Source organism: Sceloporus occidentalis, unplaced genomic scaffold (assembly GCF_023333645.1).
Source record: "Sceloporus occidentalis isolate IW3139 unplaced genomic scaffold, rSceOcc1.0.p SCAF_4, whole genome shotgun sequence".
Lineage (NCBI taxonomy): Eukaryota > Metazoa > Chordata > Lepidosauria > Squamata > Phrynosomatidae > Sceloporus > Sceloporus occidentalis.
The window spans coordinates 141,879,380-141,904,458 of NW_028316984.1; the positions used below are offsets into that span (position 1 = coordinate 141,879,380).

General features: G+C 40.2%; 1 protein-coding gene across 4 annotated transcripts in view; it reads right to left on the minus strand.

The window, feature by feature from the left end:
* DPF3 (double PHD fingers 3) overlaps positions 1 to 25,079 on the minus strand; it is a 275,329-nt gene that overhangs the window by 74,322 nt on the left and 175,928 nt on the right. For all 4 annotated transcript variants that reach the window (XR_016280963.1, XM_089521811.1, XM_089521810.1 and 1 more), the window contains exons 4-6: positions 14,075 to 14,202; positions 10,471 to 10,566; positions 5,363 to 5,441 (exon numbers count right to left, since the gene is read on the minus strand). Coding sequence is in view for 3 of the 4 variants with exons in the window: in XM_089521811.1 (XP_089377937.1) it covers positions 5,363 to 5,441; positions 10,471 to 10,566; positions 14,075 to 14,202 (303 nt within the window). In the remaining variant the exon portion in view is untranslated. The remainder of the gene's footprint in view (positions 1 to 5,362; positions 5,442 to 10,470; positions 10,567 to 14,074; positions 14,203 to 25,079) is intronic.

The following is a 25,079-nucleotide window of genomic DNA, read 5'->3' on the forward strand; positions in this document are numbered from 1 at the left end:
TTTTATACCAGATCTATGGTTGTGTTTTTCTTTCATATCCCCATCCACACAAATGATGCATGCCTAAATACGACTGGGCTTAAAGGAGAACTAGGGCCCTGGAAGAAGACCATCCTCCTCTTTGTTGCCATTTGATGGCAATCACCTGCTCCTAAGCAAATAACAGAAACTATAATGCTGCAATATCTCCCCTGTTAACCCACACTGAATGCAGCTCTGGTGGCATGTATTGCCAACCTCTGGGCTCAAAACATATGAGTCAACAAAAGTAACTCTCCAATCCCAAGTTTTAAAGTGGACATTAAGAATAAAGCTCAACAACAGGAATAATACCGTATTCATGAAAATTGCCTGCTTAGGCCCTAAGGATTAACCTTGGAAGGAAATGCACAGACCATGTAGGAATTGTTTTGAATGAATGAAGTAATCTTGGAGTTGTGGGGGTGGTGAATATATCTTATAATATTTGTTTATTGGCTGAAAAATAGGTTTCCAAACACTTGGGAAACTCATTTGGGAAGAATAATACAGTGACAAGAAATTTGTGCATCTTTGCCTAGTATTTGCACATCTCAAATTGTTTTGGGAAATTCTTATGAACAGAAATAAACAAGGTCATTTGCATGATGATTGTGGGGGTTTGAACACACACACACCAAAATACTGTTTCCAGGCAGGCACATGTGGTTCTTTTATCCAAGATTGCCCTTTCCTAGACAAAAGGTGGCAATTTTGCACAACAAAAATCCTACCCCCCAAAATCTGCCTACATAGATAACACACTGTCAGGGAAGATAAGTAGAGGCAGGATGGGGACATAGAGGAAAGTAAGCAGAAGCAGCACTGGGTCCCAAGGCAGATAAATGGGGGATGTCTCTGTACAGGATGACAGGGCTAGGACATCAAGATGGCTCATGGGAGAAGCGTGGTGATTTGTAAAAGTCATTTGTCCCAATCTTGGGACTGCTATGGAATTCTGAAATTGTACTTTGTTGTGGAATGAGAACTCTCTGATGGAGAGCTACAGCTCCCAGAATTCCCTAGCACTGAGCCAGGGCAGTTAAAGTGGTGTCAAATTGGATTATTTCTGCAGTGCGGATGCAGCCTTGGTGAGGATATGAGAGAGAGCCTTCTCAGTGGCTGCTTCCACCTTCTGGAACTCCCTCCCATAAAAAGCAAGTGTGGCCCCTTCCCAGCTCTGTTTCCAGCAGGCCAAACTTTTTCTTTACAAGTAGGCTTTGAATATCTAATTGCACCTAAGGAGGCTTCTTATTGGGAAGTCTTTGTGTGTTTTTAATGGTTTTATATTTTTAACTTAGTTTGTTTTTTAATTATTTGTATGTTTAACTTGTTATATTAATGTGATGTTTTTATTTGTTTTTACAGCTGTAGTGTTTTTAAGCACATTTCATGATCCACCTTGGGGCTAGTGTAGCGGAAAGAGAGCATATAAAATAAATAAATAAACCCTTCCCCTGGCAGCATGTAGTGACAACCTCTGAAGGTGACCCTTGTTTCCTCTCCTTGGCCCTTACCCTAAAAGTTTAGCTTTAGGGAGCAGGAAAGAGAAGCCTGGGCAGTTGACAGATTGCCTGAATACTCACCAGGATGCTTTCCCTTTTCCCCTACACCTTATCCCAGGGTGGCACTCCTGGCACCTTGACCTGACTTTGGATTAAATCTAGGGGTGCTTCTTCGCCTTTGCTTGCTTCAGGAGAACCCTCTGATCTCCTATGGGTGCTGTTCATCTCTACCTTGCCTTCATTGCCATCCTTATCCTTCTCAGTATGAACCAGCATTTCAAGTGCTGGCTCATTCCTTGCTATGCCCCCTGCAACCTCCTTCATGCCTGAGAGGTAGGTAGCTGAGCACTCCCCATATGTGGCAGCAGCCAAGAGAACTAATTGGTCCAGCAATACTGCTGGACCACCTTCAACATCTGGGAAGGGGGAGCAGATAAGGCAGCAGCCTCCTTAAAGGCTATACCCATGATGTCTGAGGGGTTCTGGGAGCTTTTGCCTTTTCAAGCAGTGAGAATGTGTAACTGGTGGTTATACCATAACTTTAAAAAATCCATCTGATTGCTGAGCTAAGCAAGTGGGACAACGGTCAGAGATAATAACTAGTCTGCAGAACTCAGAAGCTTTGTGATCTTCACCTTTGTTTAGGTGAAGTTTGATTGTCCTGTTCAGTAAAATGAGCTAACAGAAGTATTGAGGTCTAAAAGAAACAGAGGCAAGAGCACACAGGGCAACTGTCTTGAAAAATGGCAAGGAAAATTATCAAGTGGAATAAGAATAGATTACAAGATGTAATGAGGAAAGGGTTGTATTGCTGAGTTGAAATGATGTCTAGAGGCAGAAATGTTATATGTGGTGGCATAATTCAGACAAAGGGCTCCCAACGATTCAGATTTGAGGGCCTCAAACCTAGAGTTTGGGGGGGGGGGGATGGAAACAATCCCCAGAACCTCCCAGCCAGCAAAAGTAACTTTTCCAAGCTCTGGTCAAAACCTAGTTGTCAGTTCCAGAAAGATACCATAGCTCAGAAATGTAGACTCAGTAGTAAAAACTCAAAACTTTTATTTTAAAAAAAAAAAAACCTTGTAGGTCCAGTCTGGTGACTTTCATTGTCACAAATTGCCAGCAAACATTATAACCACACTATTAAACTACATACAATTAAAACCTCAGGTGGGCTTAATTCTTATTCATTGAAATTAATAAACATATTTCTCTTTCTTTTCCCATATTGCCCTTTTCTCTTTGTTGTTATACACTTTCTTACAGAGTCCCAGTCCTGGGAAAAGAGCAGGATACAAATAAATATAATAAATAAATATGATAACTGATTTGTCTCCTTTCCTGCCTTATCTCAATAACTGGATCTGAGCTCACCTTTCTAAAACATTTCTAAAACATACTGTCACTACGACATATCCCATCACTTTATTATGGCAGGACAAAAGCATATGCGATTCCTGACACTAGTTGAGAGAGGTGATTAATAAAGGTTGAGTCTCCTTTATCTGAAATTTCAAAATCTGAAGTATTCCAAAATCCAAAACTTTTTTCATGTTTGGCTGAGATAGTGACACCTTTGCTCTCTGCTGGTTCAGCATACACAAACATTGTTTCATGCACAACAGTATTAAAATATTGTATAAAATTACCTTCAAGATATGTGTTTAAGGTGTAGATGAATCATAAATTATTTTTGTGCTTAGATTTGGGTCCCATCTCCAAGATATCTCATTTGGTACATATGTGTAGTACCAGTATTCCAAAATATTAAAAAAAAAACCAAAATCCAAAACACTTCTGTTCCCAAGCATTTCAGATAAGAGAGTCTCAACCTGTCATTCTAAGGGGCAATGTTAAGGAATGCATGAACTGAAATAGGCCTCATCACTATTTCAGGGGCCTCTGCGATATCCTCTCACTTTGCACTGAGTACCTGTCAAGGTTAAAAACCAGAGTAAGGATAGGATGCTGTTCACAGGCTATCAGTTGACCAGACAGATAAATTATGCCAATCAGTGAATGTTTTTGGAGAAAGTTTTCTGTGAATGGAGACATTGTTGTCACAGATAGACAAAGGACAGTTCTTCTACAGTGTGCTTTTTAAAAAAGAGCAACTCAGAAACCATTACACCTGACTTTGTCCCAAAACACTGAAACTCGCTTACATTTGGATCTTTCATGCTTAACTTGCATTCTAAAGTCACAACGAAAAGCCATCTATACAATGCACCAATAAAAAGTCAATGCAGAGAGCCTTCACAAAATAAAACATTAACATTACACCAAATAAAGGACTCCATATGAGGAGGACAGTAATTTTAAGCAGAATATTTTGATTGTATCCTGTCCAACAATTGTCATAGAACAAACCCTACGTGAGTAGAGACTACAGAACCAATTGTTCAGGTACAGCTGTGTCATGTAATTTGAATGAAAATTCTGTCCAAATTAGTGAAGAAAATGATAAGTTTAGCCTTTCAAGGTTGTTTTTTTTAAAGTATCCAAGGCATACTTTGGTTTATAATAAAAAGCTAATTTAGCTGTTACATGGGAGATGCATATAACAGTTCTGAAGTACTGTTTCTGTGCAAATGTTTAAACAAAATGCAGCTTTTACAAGTGGCTGACACCATTTGTAGAAGAACAGCATGAAAAAATGCTATGCTTCATCCTTTCCCCCTTTTGATGTATTTTCTGCTCAAAATCATCCCAAACCCACAAACCGATTGCAAAATGGGCACCAGTCTCTTTTCTCCCACACAAAACAAATAAAGGGGGAAACTGATTTTCAGTAAAAATGAACAGAGGTGAGAGGATTAAGCAGTCACCTCTCTTTCCCAGGAGTGACTAATGGATAGGGATGGAAATAATATTAATAATTATCTGTTACCAGATGAGAAACACTTTCCCCAATAGTCAAGTAACCTTGTTAGGAAGAATAATAGACCTGAGTGAATTTTGCACAATTTTATACTGCTATTCAATGTCCCAAATTGTAGCGCAGGAATTATTATATGGAGAAACATATGTGAGTATTTTAATAACAACAACAACAACAACAACAGGGGTTTTGCATAGAAAATAGGGTTTTTTAGTGTAGAAAACACTTTTTCCTATGTTTCTTTGCAAACAATGGGATGGGCAAAACAAAAACATGCATTTCTCTCTACATAATAATTTCTCTGCAACAATTTCTGGAGTTGTAGTCTGCACCCTCTATAAAATATAGAAGGCATCTGGCCTTTCTTCTAATAATCAAATGTCCACTTGAATAGAGAATGCAAACTGCACTCCTGAAATTTCTGAGGATTAAATAGCCCTTGAAGAAGGCCAGTTGGTGATAAGGCTGAAATGCATTCCGATTTTTTAAAAAAATGTTTTTGATCATTGCATAGCATGTGGGACTTTGTCTCCTCTCATTCTTCTACTTTTTTCATTTGAAGAAGAACTCTGGAAAGCTGTCAAACCATCTCCCATATAATGTTTGGTGTGGCCCTTACTGAACCAGAAGTTAAATGACTCACAAGGTGGGAAAGAGACAAAGGTACAAAAAGCCACAGGAGAAGTCGAGAAACAGAACAGAAAGAGAACACTGAAGAGGGAAATGAGGTGTGAGAGCAGTAGTCACTGTCAGCTCTGGCTAAAGGGTTTCATTTTTACTCACCCGTGCAAAAAAATAGGAAGAACAAGCAGTGATGGCAATGGAAGATAAGCAAATTATAAAGCTGTAAAACTTCCCCACTATGACCACCATTGCAAAGAAAGAAACTACGTTCTGGTTGCTTCTAGAGGAAGTGGATGAGACTAAAAGCAAAGTGGAAGGCCTGGGCACTACTTACTGTCACAAACATAGGGTTTATCATGGTCATCCATGGAAGAAACATCATTTCTTCTCCTGCCACCTCCAGAACCCCGAGCCTAGAAGGAAAACAAGATATTAATGTAACTGCTGGCGATACTAATCTTCAAAACCCTTTTGATGAACAAAATATGCATATATAGAAAATTTTAAATCCTGTTTATCTCTGTCCCAGGTATTGTTACAAAGACATTAAAACTCATGGATATAGTTAGTTAATTAATCAATGATAACTTTTAAAATAATAATGTTTAGGTCACTTTATAGTGTTGAGCACTTCCTAAGCAGTTTACAATGTGGTAGCCACAGAGTATTAGAAGGGGAACACTTAGTGAAGGCCTTGGGCTTATGCACAGTATCTAGTGTTGGACAGCTTCTGGAAGAGTGCTGATCAGCACTGTTGGAACAGGAAGTCAATGCAATCTCCTCTCTCTGATGCATCACACCATCACCCACACACTTTGGAAAGAGCTAAAGGGAGAAGGACGGATGATCCTGACGTTACCAGAAGCATTACACTGCATTAGATTTAGGCTTTTGTTCCTGCTTACTGAATTGTGGGTCAGAGTCATATTGTGACAAACTGTTAAGAATGCAGTTCTATCTTATTTTACCTTTAGCATGTTCCAGGATCCAGCAATAATGCCTGAAACATAGCAGCAGGCATAGCAATTCAATCAATCAATAAACGATAAGTACAGTGCAAAGAAAAAAAAAATATAGTAACTCAAAAACCTTCATGGATGAACCCATTTTCAGATCTGCAGCTTACATGAGAGTGACCCCATGCATTTTTACGCAGTTGCTCAAGAACTGCACAAAAAGCTAATGATAACAGAAACCAAGAGAGTTTCTGGAAATGTCTGGAGAACAAGAGGAGGGAAGCAAAACCTTTTCCCTCCAACAATGAGCCCATAGCTAGTAAGGGTCCTGGATCAATTCTAGCAACTGAACCATTGATAACCCAGTGCCTGTCCCTAAGGGACATTCTGTTAATGTTCCTCCACCATGAGAACCTGCCATTTATTGCTGATCAGGGATTCCTGTTCTTTGGCCATCAGCTCTTACAATTTTTTTAAATGTAAACCAGATAACCACATCTGCATGCTTGTGGGCACTCACAAAAAACTTTAAAAGTTTCTATGAGAGGGCTTATTAATTCATTAATAAAAATCTCTGGTGCTTCCCCCCAAAAAAATCCTAATTGCATATAAACTGATTTCTAATTTTGTTTTCTTTTGGCTTTTTTCAAAATCATGGTGGTTGGGGCAAGGGACACTGAATAACAACTAGCACCAGAGTAGAGCTTGGAATGGTTTTTCCCTTTGGTCTACAGCTCCCAGAATCACCCATTCAGTGTAGACAGTGACTAAAATGGCTAGGGGAAGTTGTGAGCTGAACTCCACAAAGTATCTACACTTTAGAACTAACCTACATTACATGGCATGCAAAATATACAATTTATATGTGTACTCATGTTTCCAGCCTACACAATGTACACAATAGGATCTCAGGCTTTACTGCCCTGCCCATTATTTCTAGACAAAGTCCTTAAATCTCTCCCTGAAGATCCACATGTCGTTGGCCTTCAAATCTCTTCTCCGACAGTCTCATAATTTCATGGCTGGCCTCAGGGGGGCTGGCAAATAGACAGCCACCCCAGAGTCATGGACCTGAGTGCCACGTGCTTGCTGTCAGGGCTTCCTTCTGTGGCATTCAGTCATCCATGGCTGCCTTCAGTCTCCTGCCGTTATACAGCAAGGAATTGATGTATATAGCAGAAAAGCTTCAGCAGAGCAGCCTTGGAGCACTCAAATGGAGCCAAGCAGGGAAGCCTGCCAGAAGGACAGATGAAGGGGCTGAGATTAAAAATGAAATCATGCTGTAGGAAAGGGAAGGACGTGCACAAATTTGGAATGACCAGCCCGTTAGAGCCACAGTATTATCTCTGTCACCGTGCCTTTAATCTCTTCACTTGTGCTTTGAAACAACCAAGCATTTATGCGTCTGAATTCTAGAATCGTATGCACCAGAATTATGTTCACAAGATAGCTATAGAATAACTTGTCAAATCATGTTCTTATAGGAGATGAGTGGAAAGAGCAATTTATTGTATAATGAAGTGTGAGGTACCGTATTGTTGTGTGCCTTCAAGTCCATGGCTGAGTAGGGATTCAAACCCTGGTTTCCAGTGTGGTGTAGGGTTTGAGCATTAGATGCACTTTGTATGGTTCTGTTTATTGTATATACCTAGTGGAGCCACTTCCCATCTCATAAGTATGCCAGCACATTCTTACAGCCTTTTTCATCTTTTGTACTGTGAACTCGCCAAATACCGATTTTTCCTTTGTTAAAGGAAGTAAGTTCTCCTGTATATGTGTCCAGATCATAGACCATAAAGGACTAAAAATATTATTCCAAATGTGGAATAAGTGAGAACATGGTAAGTCATTATTAACATAGATCAGTAACTGAGAGCGAGTCAACCTTGCAAAATATCAGTCTCTCTAGCATTCTTTCTCTCTCTCAATCAATATGTGTAAATGATAGCCATGTGTATTCATTATGAGGGCCACACTAGACTTGATAGAGACTTTTGGTTTACATGTTTATTAAATTAAAAAACCATCACAGAATCTGTGTTGGGATACCTTTGATTCTGATCAGAGCTGCAGTGGAAAAAGCAAGCACCTGATCAGAGGACCACATGTAAAATAACAAATGTGAAAAGGAGGAGTTTCAGCACACGTCAAGCTAAACATGAGTGTAATGTAGCAGTGCCCCCCCTCCCCAAAAAGCCAATGCAATTCTAAGCTGCATCAACAAAAGAATAGTGCCCAGATCAATCGAAGAAACGGTAACACTCTGCTCTACTTTGATCAGTCTTTACCTGGAGTACTGTGCACAGCACTGGACTCCACAGTGTAATAATGATATTGACAAACTGGAAAGTGTTCAAAGGAGGCCAATCAAGATGTTCAAAGGCCTAGAAACCAAGCCCCATGAGGAACAGCTGAAGGAGCTGGCTATGTTTAGCTTGGAGAAAAGAAGATAGAGACGTGACATGATAGCTAACTTCAAATATCTGAAGGGATATCATGTAGAAGATGAATCAAGCCTGTTTACTGCTGTTCCACTAGACTAGAACATAGGCCAATGGATTTAAATTGCAAAGAAATATATTCTATCTAAATATTAGCAAGAACTTTCCTGATGTTCCCTTTTTGATAGTGGAGTAGACTGCTTCAAAAAGTGGTAGACTTTCCTTTTTGGAGGTCTTTAAACAGAAGTTGGATGGCCATTTTCCAGGTGTGCTTTAGTTGTATATTCCTACATGGCAGGGGGGTTGAACTAGATGCTCCTTACATTCCTTTCCAACTCTATGAATCTGTGCCCCTATATCTTGTTGCCTGACAGGGGGAGCAAGAAGCTGGGGATCAATTTTGATTGGCAAAATTGTCTGCAAAGCACCTTGCCTCAGTTCTGATGATATAATAGTCCCCTGAGCCAATGATATTGATGGATGATTACATGTATTATTTAGTTTGGGCCATGGGTATTCTAAATATCCTTCCATAAACTTCAAATCCCAGGATTCCATAGGATGGAACCAAAAAGAGCCATGGAGCTATAACTGTGTAGTATAAAAGGATCCACAGTCATAATGTATATCCCCTTATTTTATATAACGAGTAGGCCAGCTTGAAACTGGTAGCAACCAGATGGAACACCCTCAGGCTAAATAAAGGCAGGACAGTCAAAGAGAACAGAGGTCAGAGGAGATTTTCAAGATGAGAAGATTTTGACAGGGATGAAAACATAAGCTAGAGTTTACTCTTTTTCTTTATCCTGTTCTCATTGTGCTGTTAACAGAATACTTCCAGAAGCTCTCTCTTGTATTCTTCTTTGTGCACATGCCTTTAAGTCAAATGCTGATCTATGGGAACCCATGAATTTCATAGGGTTTTCTTAGGCAAGAAATACTCAGAGATATTTTTGCCAGTTCCTTCCTTTGTGGCACAGTACAGTACAATGACACAGCTCATCAATGGCCTTGTCTTCTCCCCACACAAGCCATTAAATAGGAAGATATTGATGGAGGAGTAAAGAGAAGTCCTTTCGAACATTTGGCTAATGTAAAAGAGTTTCCTGCTGTGAATCTGCTACTGGAGGCTTGCAAGGGCTGGTGTTCACTCAGTCCTGAGAGCCTCCAGCAGTCTACTCCAGAGAGCAGAGAGGGCCAGAACAGCCAAGCAGAATGACGAGTGGGAGGTGAGCTGCCTGCCTTCATGCTGTGTGGGTTTCCTGCCAGGGGATCTGATTACTGAGAGCCTCCAGCTGCAGAGCCATGCGGAGAAGACTGATCGATAGCCAGCTCTTCCCTGCACTGAAACTGTCAAGGGAAAAGATACAGCTTTGGTTCATCTAGAAATGCAGATAGAACAAATGCCAGATAATAAAAGTTTCACTTGGCACACAAATATGTGCATGACTTGGGTTGGGCAGGGGCAATAATTCAGTTTCCATCATGGTGTTTTTTTAAACAACATTCTAAACCAAAATCAGAATATAAAACAGAAGTGATCATCCCACAAATGACAGTAGGTTTATAGAATCATAGTTGGAAGAGACCACTAGGGCTATCCAGTCCAACCCCCTGCTATGCAGGAACTCTCAATCAAAGCACTTTAGATGATATACAAGTGAATCATTAAATGTATCTACCCCACAGTTGTAGCGATTCAAATTAAAATGAATTGTCATGCCTCCATCCTATGGAATCTGGGATTTTTAGTATGGTGGGAGACTTGGAATTCTCAGTTTGAGAGCTTTATTGGGTTATGTGAGCAGAGTATTCTAGGATGTATTTCCATAGTGTTTACCAAATACCTATACCACAGATGTCATTAAGCTCTTTGTCTAGAAAACCCTTTGAAATTTATGGGGTCACCATAAGTAAACAGCCAGCTTGAAGGCGCATACACACACACTATCTATCTATTGGTGAACTTATAGAAACAATGAGTGTGAATATGAAAACAGTATTTGTTTTTACTTTCTTCCTCTCATTTGGTTAAAGTCACCTACCCGTCCTCTGGGTCTGTTCTTTCGTTTTGGAATATCTTCTTCCATCTCTTCTTCCTCGTTTGCTTCATCTGCATTTTCATCATTTTCCAAAACCCTCTGTCATTAAAACAATAAACAGTAATTAAAAACAAATCCCAGCCCAGCAGAGGGTTTTTAGAAGAAGGGCAAAGACAGAAGGGAACATATATTACCAGCATTCACACTTCTTTAATTTAGATCAGGGGTGGGAATCATGAAACCCTGAAGACACTGTTGGACTGCAAGTCTCAGCAGTCTTAGCCATCATAGCCCATGGTGAGTTGCAGTTCAACAACATCTGGAGGGTTGTGTGATTCCCATCCCTGATTTCGATACAGAAGTTGCAAAGATAATGCCATTTCAGGGCCTGGTTTTGAAACATGTACTTCAAGATTACATTAAGTAGAGCTGTGCCACATATTTACACCTGAACATATTCAACAACAAAGAATTTACAAATTCTTCACAAATCAGTTGCTGTTTGGGGGCCATTTCTTTTTCATGCTTGTTTTCCTTCCAAGGAAGCAGTGACATCAATACATTGCTACTAAAAAGTGACCAGTGTGGTATAGCAGTTTGAGCACTGGACCATGATGCTGGAGACCAGGGTTTGAATCCCTACACAACCAGCAAAACACTATGGATTATCTTGAGCAAGTCACAGTCTGTCAGCCTCAGAGGAAGACAAAGGCAAACTTCCTTTGAACAAATCTTGTCAGGAAAACCCTGTGGTAGGTTTGCCTGAAGGCCACTATAAGTTGAACATGACTTGAAGGCACACAACAGCAGCAACAGGCAGTAAATCCATGCAGGTTTTAATCCAGACTTTAAATAAGCTATCTCTGGGCTCAACCAGGAGGGGAAAAATCATCTGCAGGTACTGAGAGTTTCCCATTCTTTTTGTTTGGATTTTAACTACATGCATCCAAACTCTTTCTTGAAATAACCCAGGTTTCCATCCTCCCCCCCCCCCCCCCATACTGTCCTCCCACTTCCCCCTCCCACTAAACACATATTACTCAGGGAACATTTTAGAAATTGATTTTCATCAATTTCCACTGGGCTTTTTTACTTATTACTCAGGAGTTACAATCAAAGTACTGTAACAATAGTATGCTAGTTAAAACATTAGGATCATTTTGATTTGGTACAAACATTCCTCCCCCCCCCCCCCCAACTCTCTGTTGAATATGTGTCCCGGCAACAATACATGTGTTTATTGGCAGCAGCCATCTTACTTAGTTCCAGGATAGCACAGAAAACAGACAGACAGACTGACACAAATAGAAATATTTTTCATTTCAGAAAGTACTGGGTTAATTTAAATTAAGCAGTGAAGTAGAACTGAAAGTTTTTTGTGAGTTTTTCAGGCTATGTGGCCATGTTCTAAAAGAGTTTATTCCTGACGTTTCACCAGCATCTGTGGCTGGCATCTTCAGAGAATGCTGACCTGGAAGAGAGTGGGTATATATATACTGAGTTCTTGTGCAGGTATCTGTCTGTATGTGTAGGTTTTCTGTATACTGTGTGACCCAAATGTTGGTTCAGTTTGTGGGTGACTAGGTCAGCCAAGAATGGCAGTGTTCCTTTTCTTTTTCCATAGTGAATTGGATGTTACGGTGGATGTTGTTCAGATGGTTCAGGAACATAGCCAGCTCTTCTCCATGGCTCCAAATGGTGAAAGTGTCATCCATGTATCAAAACCAAGTTGTGGGCTTTTTCGGTGCTGTTTCCAGGGCTTGCTTTTCAAAGTGTTCCATGTAAAGTTTGCTATTCCAAGGCTTAGAGGGCTTCCCATTGTTATCCCATCTCTCTGCTCGTAGAATCCATTGTCCCACTGAAAATAGCTTGTGCTGAGGCAATGTTCGAACAGGGCTGTGTTGTCTTCTGGAAAAATTTGTCGGATGCCGGTGAAACGTCAGAAATAAACTCTTCTAGAACATGGCCACATAGCCCCAAAAAAACCACGAAAAATTATGGATACCGGCCATGAAAGCCTTCGACCTCACATAAGAACTGAAAGTCTTTGGTAGTGCCAGGAGTTCCCAGAAAATACTTCAGGATGAAGAAAATGTCACGTGAATCTCCAAAATATTATAGGTTTGTACAGGACCAAAGCCTGGGACTTTCAGACACTTTCAAAGGCTTTCATGGATGTCTTCTTGTCTGAAAGGGCTCTCTGGAGCTGAACATCATCTCCAGATAAGCTTCAGAACCATGGATAGCTCCTTTAAAGCTTTGACTCAAACTTGGGCCTGTTCCAGACTGCCAAAATAAAGCTGCTTCGGGTCTCTTTGTAGGTATGCTGTTTAAATGATGCATGCATCCTAAGAATCCGGACGCTTCACCAAAGCTGCACTCCAGTGCTTAGGAATGGAGTGTGGTTTTGGCGCGACCTCCGGACTCTTAGGACCCAGGCATCATTTAAATAGCATACCTCCAAAGAGACCCAAAGCAGCTTTATTTTGGCAGTCTGTAACAGGCCTTGGAGCACATATCCTCTCTGACTTGCAAGCCCCTGGCTACATCATTCCTATATCCAAGAAGAAGTCAACTGGGGTGAGGTGGGGGAGAGATAGCATCAAAACAGTCAGTCACAGGCTCAAAAAGTAGAGTGGAAACTTCTGTGTTTAAAAAGTAGTCCTCCTACTCCCATTTTGTAGTATCCTGCCAGAACTCATCTTAGGCGTATTTATTATGTCACAAATGCTTCACATCAATTAACAGGACAGCTTCAGTTCCCATATTACACCTCTCGACAATGATTTTACAAAAGCCTGAATTTACTTCAAACACCATAGCACAAAGAACGTTCTTTCTTCTTTCTTTTCCATTTCGTTTCATTCCATTCCAGGAAGCCCTAATGTCATGGTGCTTGTTCTTCACAAAACATTGAGATGCAATTACATCTCTTGAAAGTTGCCCCTGACCTATTTGGTGCTGTGTTAATCTGCACTTCTTGTATTTTGTTCAGACTCACTACTCCAAATTCTTGTTTTATGTGTATTCTCCTTAATCTTGATATAAAGGGGAATTAACTGGGCTGCCCATTGAGCTATGAGGTCAGGGCTTTTCTGTCATTTACTTTATATTATCTCAAAATAGCTTATTAATTACACCTACATCAAAGAACACAATCTCCTTCTCACACAGAAGGACAAACTGGGAATTCCATATATGTACAATGGATAGTGCTTAGTTTTGTGTGTCTCCTGCAGATCACAACATGAAGGCCACAAGAGATGTCCTACAACAAACAGGTGTCGTAGACCAAACAACATCATACATAATCTTTTCAGCATCTCAGTTGGCCCTCCATATACATGGATTTTTTTTATCCACTGATTCAACCATCTATGGCTTGACAATATTAAAAATATATATATAAATTCCAAAAAACAAACACTGATTTTGCCATTTTATATAAGGGACACCATTTTATTACGCCACTGTACAATCCACTTGACCATCCATGGATTTTGGTATCCACAGGGATGGATGGGTCCTGGAAGCAAACCCAAGCAGAGACCAGGGGCCCACAGTATATAGCTAGTAAATGTGATCAGGCCAGTAGAAGAATACTCACCTGGATTTCTTGTAGAGTATCTTCCTCTTTAGTGTCTATCTTCTTTTCAAGCCCTTCGCCACGCAACAAAGCTTCCAGTGTGGTCCCCTCTGATGTGAAGCCATCCTTCTTCAGAGGCAGGTCAACTTCTGACAAACCAAATACAACAACAGAAGCTGCAGTTATTCCTATAGATTGAAGATGTGCAACAAAGGATAAATCATAGAATGCATGCCATTTAAAATTGTTTTAACAGGAAAGAGTTATTGGAGCTTTCCCCAAAACAAATAAACTGGCTTACTTCTTCCGGCTTGAATTCAGTATCTGGGATGCCCCAGATATTATTATACCTAAATCACCATCTATCTAGACAGGATGCCGCCACCCGGATGCATCCCGGGTCGAAGCCTTACTCAGCTGGCCAATTTTTGAAGTCGGAAGCTCCCTGACTTTGAAAACATGCTGGCTGAGCAAGGCTTCGACCCAGGATGAATCCGGGTGGTGGCATCCCAGCTAGATAGACAGTGATTTAGATATGATAACAACCAGAGGCATCCCAGAACCTGAATTCAAGCTGGAAGAAATAAACTGGCTTATTTGTTAATGGGATAAGCTCCATTGTTTGGCTCCTTAAACTGCTTGGATAAGCTCCAAGTTTAGCATTTTAAGAAGTCCTAATTTCTTTATATTATCTACTGCCATTAGGCTTCTTCTCTAATGTCTTCTTTTCACATTATTTTTTCCCCCTACCATATGTTCTTAGAGTACATAAAGAACCAAAAAACACACATCAGACTAAATGAACAGAAAAAACAAGTATCTCAAACCATGGAATAATGCAATCAGCACTTTAATATTTTGAAGTCAGCTTTTTAAATGGACTTCAACTCTGTGAACTGGCCTTCTGATAATTCAGAACATAGCAAGATTTGCCCCAGTTTTAGCATTCTTGAAGATTTTTGGAGGATATCTACCTGTCCAAGTTGTCTGTAAGTAGAGAGAGAGGTTTTTTCCTGTGGGAAAAGCTCCCCACCACCACTAAAAACCCCAACCCTCTCAACATGCAGCAAGTCAGTTAGGAGAATTCTGCTACCTTGATCTTTGTAGATTAATCATTAGTGAAGTAAAACTTAAATAACTTCCCTGGCCAGCTTCACATTTGAAAACACTATAAAAAGGGGGAAGATGGGGGATGAATATAGCTGCATCTTTAAGACTAACTGAACTTTCATGGATATAAACCCACTTCATCAGATGCTCACACAGTGATAATAAATGCTCAGGTATAAAGCATATATACATAGTTATGGGAGTGGAATGTAATGTAATAGGATCTAGACAGGATGCAAACCTAATCCTTTGTCCTAAATTTTCAAACGGCTGCATACAGAGATGGAGGTCTTTCAGATCTTTACAGTGGCCGGTTTTGATGTGTGAAAGCAATAAACATTCTCACTGAAAGCCAATTCCTTGGGAGAAAAGATTCTTTTTGTTACTGTAGTAAGAAATCGTGTATTAATATATGTAGTCTTTGTTCATATGTCTGTAATGGATTGAAATTTGGAAATATAATACAGTTCATCTGTTTCTCTTTCTAGTCTTTCTTTGTTATTACCTTGTTCAAGGAACACATTCTGTTCATGTTCCAGGGATATTAATATTTGGCTATTTTGTCCTTGTAAAGGGCAAATAATTTTGTCCTTGAGTGAAAGTAATTTTCAGTTTTCTGCCTATGGTGGAGAAAACAAGAATTTCTGTGCAGTTCTCACCCAATATTCACACACATCGCAAAGTGTTTTAGGAAACTATTCTATGCAGAAATACACTTAGGGTTTTTTATGAGGGAATTGTGAGGTTTTGCACAAAACAACATTATTTGCAGACATTATTTGTGTGCTTTTTAGTATGCCTGCTGTTTTCTATATTAAAAAGTCATCTTACATAACAAGATTCTTGCACAGCAAAAGTCTTGTGTAGAAAACAACACTCTTAGACAAGAAAGCTTTGTGATTATCCTTTGTGCAAGATTTCTGTTTTTTAAATCAATTTTTGTTGTTTAAGATTGCTGTTGTACAAAATTGTTATGGGTTTTTGCAAAGAAAGCCGCAACATTACACAAAGATGCATGTGACGGTCTGGAAACTGTTGTGTAAACCTCACAATTATCTCACAAAAACCAGAAAATGATTTCCTAGAAGAGTTTGGGGTATGCAAATAGCAGGTGAAATCCATACAAAATTATCTTAAGTGGATTAATCTTCCCAAACAGGGTTTCCTAATGGTTGAGGAACCCATTTTTCAGTCCAGAATTGAGTAAATGTGAATATTCTTTCCATCTCTATTGTCTTCTTTTGCACATAAAATGGATGCCACACTGGAGGTAGCTTTACAGTATTCCAGGTAGTGTCTCTTTCCAGTTTATGTGCAACCACAAAAACTGAATGGGCTTTCCACTTGGCACACAGTCTTCCCCTCCAAAGCATGCAGTGGTGTGGAGAAAAACCCGATTCATTTAGACAAACCCTTGATTTAGATAATCCTAGCATGTGGAACTAATCATAATAATGATAAGTTAAAATTACCAGTTATTTATTTCTATGCATTCATTCATCACTCTTCTGCCCAAAAGAAAGCAAGAAATCCAACAACAGAGCCAACACTGAAAAAATAAACACCCGTTTACTCAAGAGAGCCAGTGTGGTTTAATGGCTTGAGTGTTGCCTTATGACTCTTAGACAGGATGGGAGCTGCAGTCCAAAAACATTTGGAAGGTCATACTTTGGCCCAGAGAGAGCTTGTGAAGCTTCTTCAAAATGTGCTGGTACACTGAGAAAAGCTTGGTGGTAATTAGTTACAAACATCTGCTTCCTTGTAACTAATTCCTTTTTGCAGTAAATAAGATAATTAACTGTTATAACTCAGGATGCATCTACCCTGCAGTAATAATGTAGTTTGACACCATTTTAATTGCTGTGGTCTGTCCTATGGAATCCTGGGATCTGCAGTTTTACAACGTCTTCAGCCTTCTCTGCCAAAGAGTGCTGGTGCCTTACAAAACGACAAATCCCAGGATTGTGTAGGATGGTTCCATGGCAATTAAAGTGCATTTTTTCTACAGTGTAGATGTTCCCTCAATGCAGTGCCGTATTTAAGGTAGTTGTCACCTAGCGCAGGGGGAGGAGGGTGATCTGCCTTACTCTCCTCCCCCATTCACTTGGCCAGACTTGTGCAGCCCCCCCCCCCCCCCAGCCTACAGAATCCTACATGGCTGCTGCTGAAGGGACTCCGAAGGCTCCTCTGCCTCTCCAGCAGCTACCGCAACTTAGGGGACAGCACTCTGAACTGTGGAGGGCATGTTAGGGTTTGGTACAGCTGCTGGGGAAGTGGGAAAACACCCTTTCTTACTTGCCCAGTAGCCATGTGAGTCCCTTTGAGTGTAGCACCCCAGAGAGTGACACCCACCTTTGGAGTGTAACCCAGTGTGGCTCGCACCCTTGCATCCTCTAGTGATGCCACTGCCTTAATGACAAACAGCTCCACCCCATTTGTAGTTGTTGTGTTTCCCTTGGAGATACTAGGAGGACTGGAATGCTTGCGGAGATGCTTGGTACACCTACAACTCAGTTTGTGCGTCCCCAGCTGTTAACACTAAACAATCAGCCTGCCTTTATAAGACAGGCAGCAAACACTCTACAGTCCCTGGAAACAACATGGAACAAGGATCATCCACCTCCAAGCTAGCTCAGAGATTCTGCCCTGGTTTTCAGTCCAGACTCTGCATGCCCCCTGCCAATTTTGGTTCCCCAGCTTCTGTTTGATATCCCTGTTATTGCCCCCAGGACTGGTAATCTACTCTATGGCTTCTCATATCCTCACGTGAATTACAGCAGCAGCTAACAATAACTTTTTTGTTACTTTTCTAGTTATGGGGTATTTGTCCTCACTAAATGCAAGAGAAGGAATATTACACAGGGAGCCCTGGTGGCACAGTTGTTAAATGCCAGTACTGCAACCTCAAGGTTGTGCATTCAATCCCAGGGGCTTCAAGGTTGACTCAGCCTTCCATCCTTTCATAAGTCGGTAAAATGAGTACCCAGCTTGTTGGGGGAAATTGACCTACAGATTGTAAACCACTTAGAGAGTGCTGAGTTCACTAATAAGCAGTATAGAAATGTACATGCTATTGCTATTGCTACACGGTTTGTGGGCTAATTCTTGTTGTGCCTTGTGTTGCTGCCTTGTGCTGTGGACAAGAGAAAATGTTTTGTGCCATAGAGGCTTGTAGCATTCAGATGCCTTTAAATACCAAAAGATAAGCTTTTAAATACCAAAAGATAAGTTTTGTTACTTCTGGAGAACTGGAAAGTCAAACACTGAAATTAATTAAAAATTGTACCTATGATTAGAGGTTAAGGATTTGAGTTTGAGGCTATTAATTTCAACTTTCTTTTCAAATATTCTTCTTGTTATTAACTTTATATCTCACTATTCCACCAAACCAGGATTCGAGGCAGATAACAAATTAAAATAAATACAATGTAGTTAAACCATACAAAAGAGTGACATTAAAATGAAAGCAAACTATCAGCATAGAGAGCCAATATAGTTAAGTGGTTTGGGTGTTGAACTGAGACTCTAGGAAACTGGAAATTGAATCCCCACTCAGCCATGGCAAGCCCCTGGGTGACCTTAAACAGCTCATATTTTTGTCTTAAGGGAAGGCAATGGCAATAAACGGTCCCCAGACTAAATCTCACCAAGAAAATCCAGTGCTAGGTTGTGGTAAATTGGCATCAACTTGAATGCACATAACAATGAAAAATCAACAAAATGAAATATAATTTAAATCAAGCAATAAAAAACATTTAAAACCAGTTAAAAACAGTAATATTATTACAGTACTTTCTTAAAAGTCCCCTTTTTAAAAAAAAACGGTTCTCAAAAGTCTATCAGAATAAACAACATATTTGCCTGCTGATGGAAGGTAGCTCCAGAGCAAAGCACTGAGCTGGCTCTGTGCTCCCATGCTCTGACTTAGGGGAGACACACCATTGATTGAGAACTATTAGCAGCAATTCCACTAGAAGACGCAGCCCAAACCATTCATTTCAATCCAAACTTGTAAGAGAAGAGAAAAGCCAGACCCTTCCTCAAGAGAGCATTTTATGACATCCCGCTAAAACAAACAATATCAATTAGGCTCAACCATTAAAATGCCTATTTTGCCTTGCTAATTTTCTGCATAGGGTGGAAGACTATATTTTATCTTATTACACAACAAAGCACTGAATCAGATGCCACCAAGCCACAGTCTCTTTGAACAAAAGGTTCACTCCATTCCCAGTTCTGATTAGGAACAGAGGTATTTATTTGGTGAGTCCTAGCATTACCTGTCACTCTAGAGACAACAGGCACTGTGCAAAACCAATGCAATCCAGCTTCCTGAAAAATGCTTACACAAGGATTATACAAACACTATGTCACATTGCTTCTTTGGACTGGTTTCTTCTTATAAACACATACTACATAACTGTATATCATGACTGATTCCAGCTCCAGTCTCTCTCTCTCTCTGTGTGTGTGTGTGTGTGTGTGTGAGAGAGAGAGAGAGAGAGAGAAAGAGAGAGAGAGAGAGAGAGAGAGAGAGAGAGACCCAGCACATCTGAGATCTACTGCTGGGCAAATGTAGCCACTGAGCTCATTAACAGGACATGGCAGGATGTGCCTTAAAGGGCAACTCAGTGGCTCAGTGAGCAATTAAATCTCATGTCAGTCCCAAATGAGAATCTATCAGTGTCACAAGAGTACAAAGTCTCAGCCCTATTTCTGTTTCCCCCCACTAGCATTTTTATTTATGGTGGACTATTTGGAACAATGGGAGTCAGAACAAATATCATGCACTATGCCATGGGAAAGGAGTATAAAACAGATGAAGCCTACTCTTCTTCTGGGAAATATTCTGACAGAGAAGCTGTCTGTTAGCTGTCTAGTTTGCAAAAGATACCATCTTTTGGGATGGTGCTCTCTGCCAGCAGATGGAGCGCCCCAGGGGAAATGGTGGTGAAAAACCCAGACAAGCGGCATCCATCCATCCATCATATTGCTCATTTCCACATCTCCAAGGCATAAATATAGCATTAGAGTGCAGGGGAGGGTGTAGAGTTTTAAGGGAGAACAGTGGAAGGGGGGATATGCAAACATGCTTGTGTGGACAGTGAGAGTTTGGTTATATTAAGTAAATGATACAGTTGTGTTGAGATAGTTATCCAGGGGATCCCCTTTTTTTGTTTTAAAAGGAGGATAAACCACACCCGCAGAGTAGTTTTTATTGATCTCAAAAAGGGAGTGATCTCCAGAACAGAACTGACAAATTTTCTGTACACTCCTCAGCTGATGCCAAATGACCTCTATTTTTACCAGTCTCACCATTGCCTATATCTGTTCTCTCTGCCTGACCCCACATCAGCATACAGCTCTCCACTCCATGCCTCTGGTTGACCAACATAGGAAACAGGACACTAGGCAGAAAGACCTTTGGTCTGATCCAACAGGGCTTTTCTTATGTTCAGAAGTAACATCCTAATCAAACTTCTAAGGACATGTTCTGTTATTCTGACAGTTTAATATTCTAGAGAGCAATGGGGTAATTGGACACTCTAGAGGCTAGAACGCTTCCCTTCCAGCAAGGCCAACTAGTCTCATAAGATGAAAGAAAAAGCAAGAATTGGTGTGTTCTGGGAATTTACAATTCCACAGTACACTGGTATTATAAATTATAGCAGGGATTTGGGATCTTTGAATTTCAAACCAGTTCTATATTTGACCTAAAGGAGTTCTACTTCCCAAATCATACTTACCACACTAATTTTTCAAGTCTCTAACCTCTTAAAAGTCTTGCTTCTCTTTACAGAACATTTTTTCAGATTTTTGTCTCAATACACTAAAAGGAAAAAAAGCTGATATATCTTTATCTGTATCTTAAAATCTGATGTTTAGGTCCTGTCCATATAACAAAACACCTAATAATGCTAACTATTTTATCTACAAGTATGACATCTATATCTAAAAATCTAGATATAGATATCATACATGTAGATGAAACTGCTAGCATTATTAGGTGTTTTATTAAATGAACAGGACCCAAACATTATTAAAATTGATTGAAACATGCAGTAAAGTCTTACAGACTGCAACTTTATAGCAGTATGATTTCACTTCAACTGCATTGGTTCCATCCTATGGAATCTTGAGATTTATATTCTAGTGAGCTGCAACACTAGAGCTTTCTGGTGAAAAATTCTGAGTTCCCCTTACCAAACTATACATCTAAAGATTCCATTAAATGCTGCCATGGCAGTATGAAAGTACAGTACAGATATACACAATGTTTCTGGCATATGACTGGATTTAAGAAGTATGCAAAGGGATCTTGTAGGATCTTTGAGACTAACTGACAGAAAGAAGTTGGCAGCATGAGCTTCTGTAAACTTGAACCAACTCAAGTAGTCTCAAGTCTAGGATAGACTCAAGTCTACAAAAGCTCACGCTACCAAATTCTTTCTTTCAGTTAGTCTCAAGGGTGCTACGAGATCCTTTTCCATACTCCTGGCTGGGCTTCCTCTCTCTCACCTCCGTCCTTTAATTTCTGTCGAGCATTCAGCTGCACGCATTATCACATCCACCCACCGCTCTGACCACATCCCTCCTGTGTTGGCATCCCTTCATTGGCTCCCACTCCCTTTCCGCATTCAGTATAAGCTCCTGCTGTCGACATTTAAAGCCCTCCATGGACTGGCCCCTCCTTACTTATCAGACCTTATTTCCCCTCACCTTCCCAATAGGGCCCTCCGTTCTGGTAGTCAAGGTCTGCTGTCCCAGCCCAGGATTTCCTCTGCCCCATCTCGGATTCACCCCTTTTCACTTGCTGCCCCTCACTCCTGGAACCTTCTTCTCCCACGAGCAAGAGCCATCACTTCTTTAACCAGCTTCAAAACGGAGCTGAAGACCATCCTGTTCAGAGAAGTGTTCCCAGGCATTGCATAATTCTCACTTGCTATTTGATGTTCTTTTATTGTCTGTTTTATTGAATCATTTCCTGTATTGCTATGTATTTTATATGTATTATCTTACTAGACAGGCCCCTTCCCCACCACCACTCCCTTTGTGTTGTGTCTTTTTAGATTGTAAGCATAAGGGCAGGGAACCGTCCAATTAAAAAGATTGTATGTACAGCGCTGTGTGAATTTACAGCGCTTTATAAATAAAGGTTAATAATAAATAATAATAATACTGAATTTCCAGACTAACATAGCTTTGTCTATGGATTTAAGAAGGTTTGCAAGGAGAAGCTAGCAGCAGTTTCTTGTCTAGAATTCAGAGGCATTTCTTCCAGTATAATGTCCAAAGTTCAGCAGTAGATCAGTGAGCCTCACCTAAAGCTAGGTTTGCCAACACTTGACCCTCCAAATATTGTTGGACTTCAACTCCCATTGCGCTATCTATTAGCTATGCTGCGCAGGGTTATTACTGTTAAAAAAATCTACATGGCTATGTTGCCACCCCCGACCCATACAGAGGAAGAGCAAACAATCAGGGAGGTGGGGAGTATGTGCACACCTTCTGGGTTTCATATTGACACACTGACACAAAGAAGACAGCAGTCTCTTGCCTATTTCTCTGTTACATTCCTACATGCATGCCTGCTGTGTGTTACATATATACCCAAAATGTCAAATGTGAAGGATAAAAACAATTTGCAGAGACATCCACAATTAAGATATACTTCCCACTGAGTGTGTGCTCACTGATAAATTTGAGTGACCTCAATATAATATGTGAAACAGCCTTTAGATACAGTATATAGGGAAACTGAAAGAGAAGATTATATACCAATTATATAGGAGAGCGACCACTACAATCACAATTTCCCAGAGACTCTAAGGCAGTTACCAGGGCCCAACTACTCCAGCAAAGCCCAACACCAACATTTACAAATATCCTCTTGGCCCTTCATGTCGGGAAGCTAGGCCTGCAAGGCTCCATTTTAATTTTTCAAAATGTCCTAGAGTGACACTACATTGGACCATGCAGGACACTGCAGGAAATGAAAATGTCACCTCCCAGCTACTCTCTGGGGTGCTGCTGATGGCAGGGTATGGGGGTCCAGCAAAGCAAGTAAATTTGAGGTATCACATCTAACAGAGAGTCCTTTGCCCAGGACCTAAGCTTGTTAAAGTTATTTTGAGAGCTGCAAATCCTTTAGTTCTGCAGCCAGCTGAGTAATTTTCCCAGGTTATAGTTGTTCTTCTTCTTCATTATCATCTCCGTCTTTGTCTTCGTCTTTGTCTTCTTCTTTGCCTTCAAGTCATTTCTGATTTATGGCAAACCTAAGGCCATTTTCTGGGACTGAGCGTGTATGACTCACCCAAGGTCACCCAGTAAGTTTACATGGCCAGCAGGGAATTGAACTGTGGTCTCCAGAGTCTCCAGAGTTGAATCCAATGCTCAAACCACTACACCATGGTAGCTCTCATAATACTTGTACAGAACCCTAAGTTGTGTAGACATACAGCCTTCCTTGATGGTGACAAGAAGAGATAGATTTTTATTACACTGATAAGAGATAGATGAAAACCTAATTTCTACCTGCTGCAGGTATGTGGAATGCCAAAAACTTTGTATAATGTTTAGAACTTTTAAAATTAACACTGAAATAAACATGAAGATTTATTGCAGTAGAGAATATGCAGGTGGGCAAAATGTACCTTGCAAGCTCAGCAAGACTCTGAAGAAAGTGAGAAAAGAAGCTATGTAGGAAAAGGTAACATGAAAGGTTGCTAGGGTCTTAATGCCAATAAGGAAAATCTTTAGACAGAGTACAGCATATTGAACTGGAAAACCCAACAAACAAAAGGTCCATAGCACAAAAATCAGTAGTGGCAAAACTGTAGAACATCAGAATGGGTCTGTTTGCTGTCAGGATATAGCCAAATGTGTCCAATTCAGACAATCAAGGGAAGATCGGAAGTAATAATCAAAATCTTGGCCATCTTTGCAAACACTAAAATAGACCATACTCTCCAACTGTCCCAATTTGAAAGGGACAGTCCTATTACTCCTCCATCATCCATTTTTTTTCAGCTGTTTCTAAAATGTCTTAGTTTCTCACTCCTCAACTTATTTTAATTGCTGAAAACTGAGCTCAAAAGGCAAAAGTCAATTAACTCAGGAGAGGGAAGGAGATGTAGAATCTTGCCCTTTCGCGTAGATTCAGGCAAAAAGCTAACAGCTTCAGCCTCTTCTAGCTAATGTGTTCTTCATTGATAACTTTTCTCCTCTTCACCACACCCTGATATTGCTTGGCCTACAGCACTATATAAATAAAGCATAATAATAATAATAATAATAATAATAATAATAATAATAATAATTGGCCACATGAATCTTGGTTTTCATCTGTGAAATGTTGAAGGCTATGCTAGACCCACTGAATCAGTTGCTAAATGTTCAGTGAACCCTCAAGAGACTCAATGGGTCTATTCTTGTAAGAGCCTAATCATTGGATTAAGTCATAGTTTTGTTATAAATATTCTTAAAATGTGTCAGATGCAAAACTGTCCTACTTTACAGAGGGGATCTCCAGTTCTAAGTCCAATCTGGAAATAAAGAACCATAAAAGAAGAGGTAAGAGGTCTTGAGGTTGTCCATCAGCCTTAGCCGCAGGATAGCAGAATGAGCAGGCACACATATCCCTAGGCCAGCTTTCTCACTATGGTGAGGTGTATTCTATTTCTTTGTACATTATGGTAAAAAATCTTTCAAAATGTTGATCTATCTACAACTTTGCAAATGGTATGCAAACCAGTGGCCCATTTTCTCCTGTCTTTTTTTTTTCCAGCGAGGTGCAAATAGCCATCCTAGTCAAATTTGTCCTTCAATTACGTTTCCTGCTGAGAGCCATAGAAAAGAAGATGTTTCAAAAAGTCTGCACACAGCATTGCCTTGGTCCTGCAGCAATCTCTTGCCT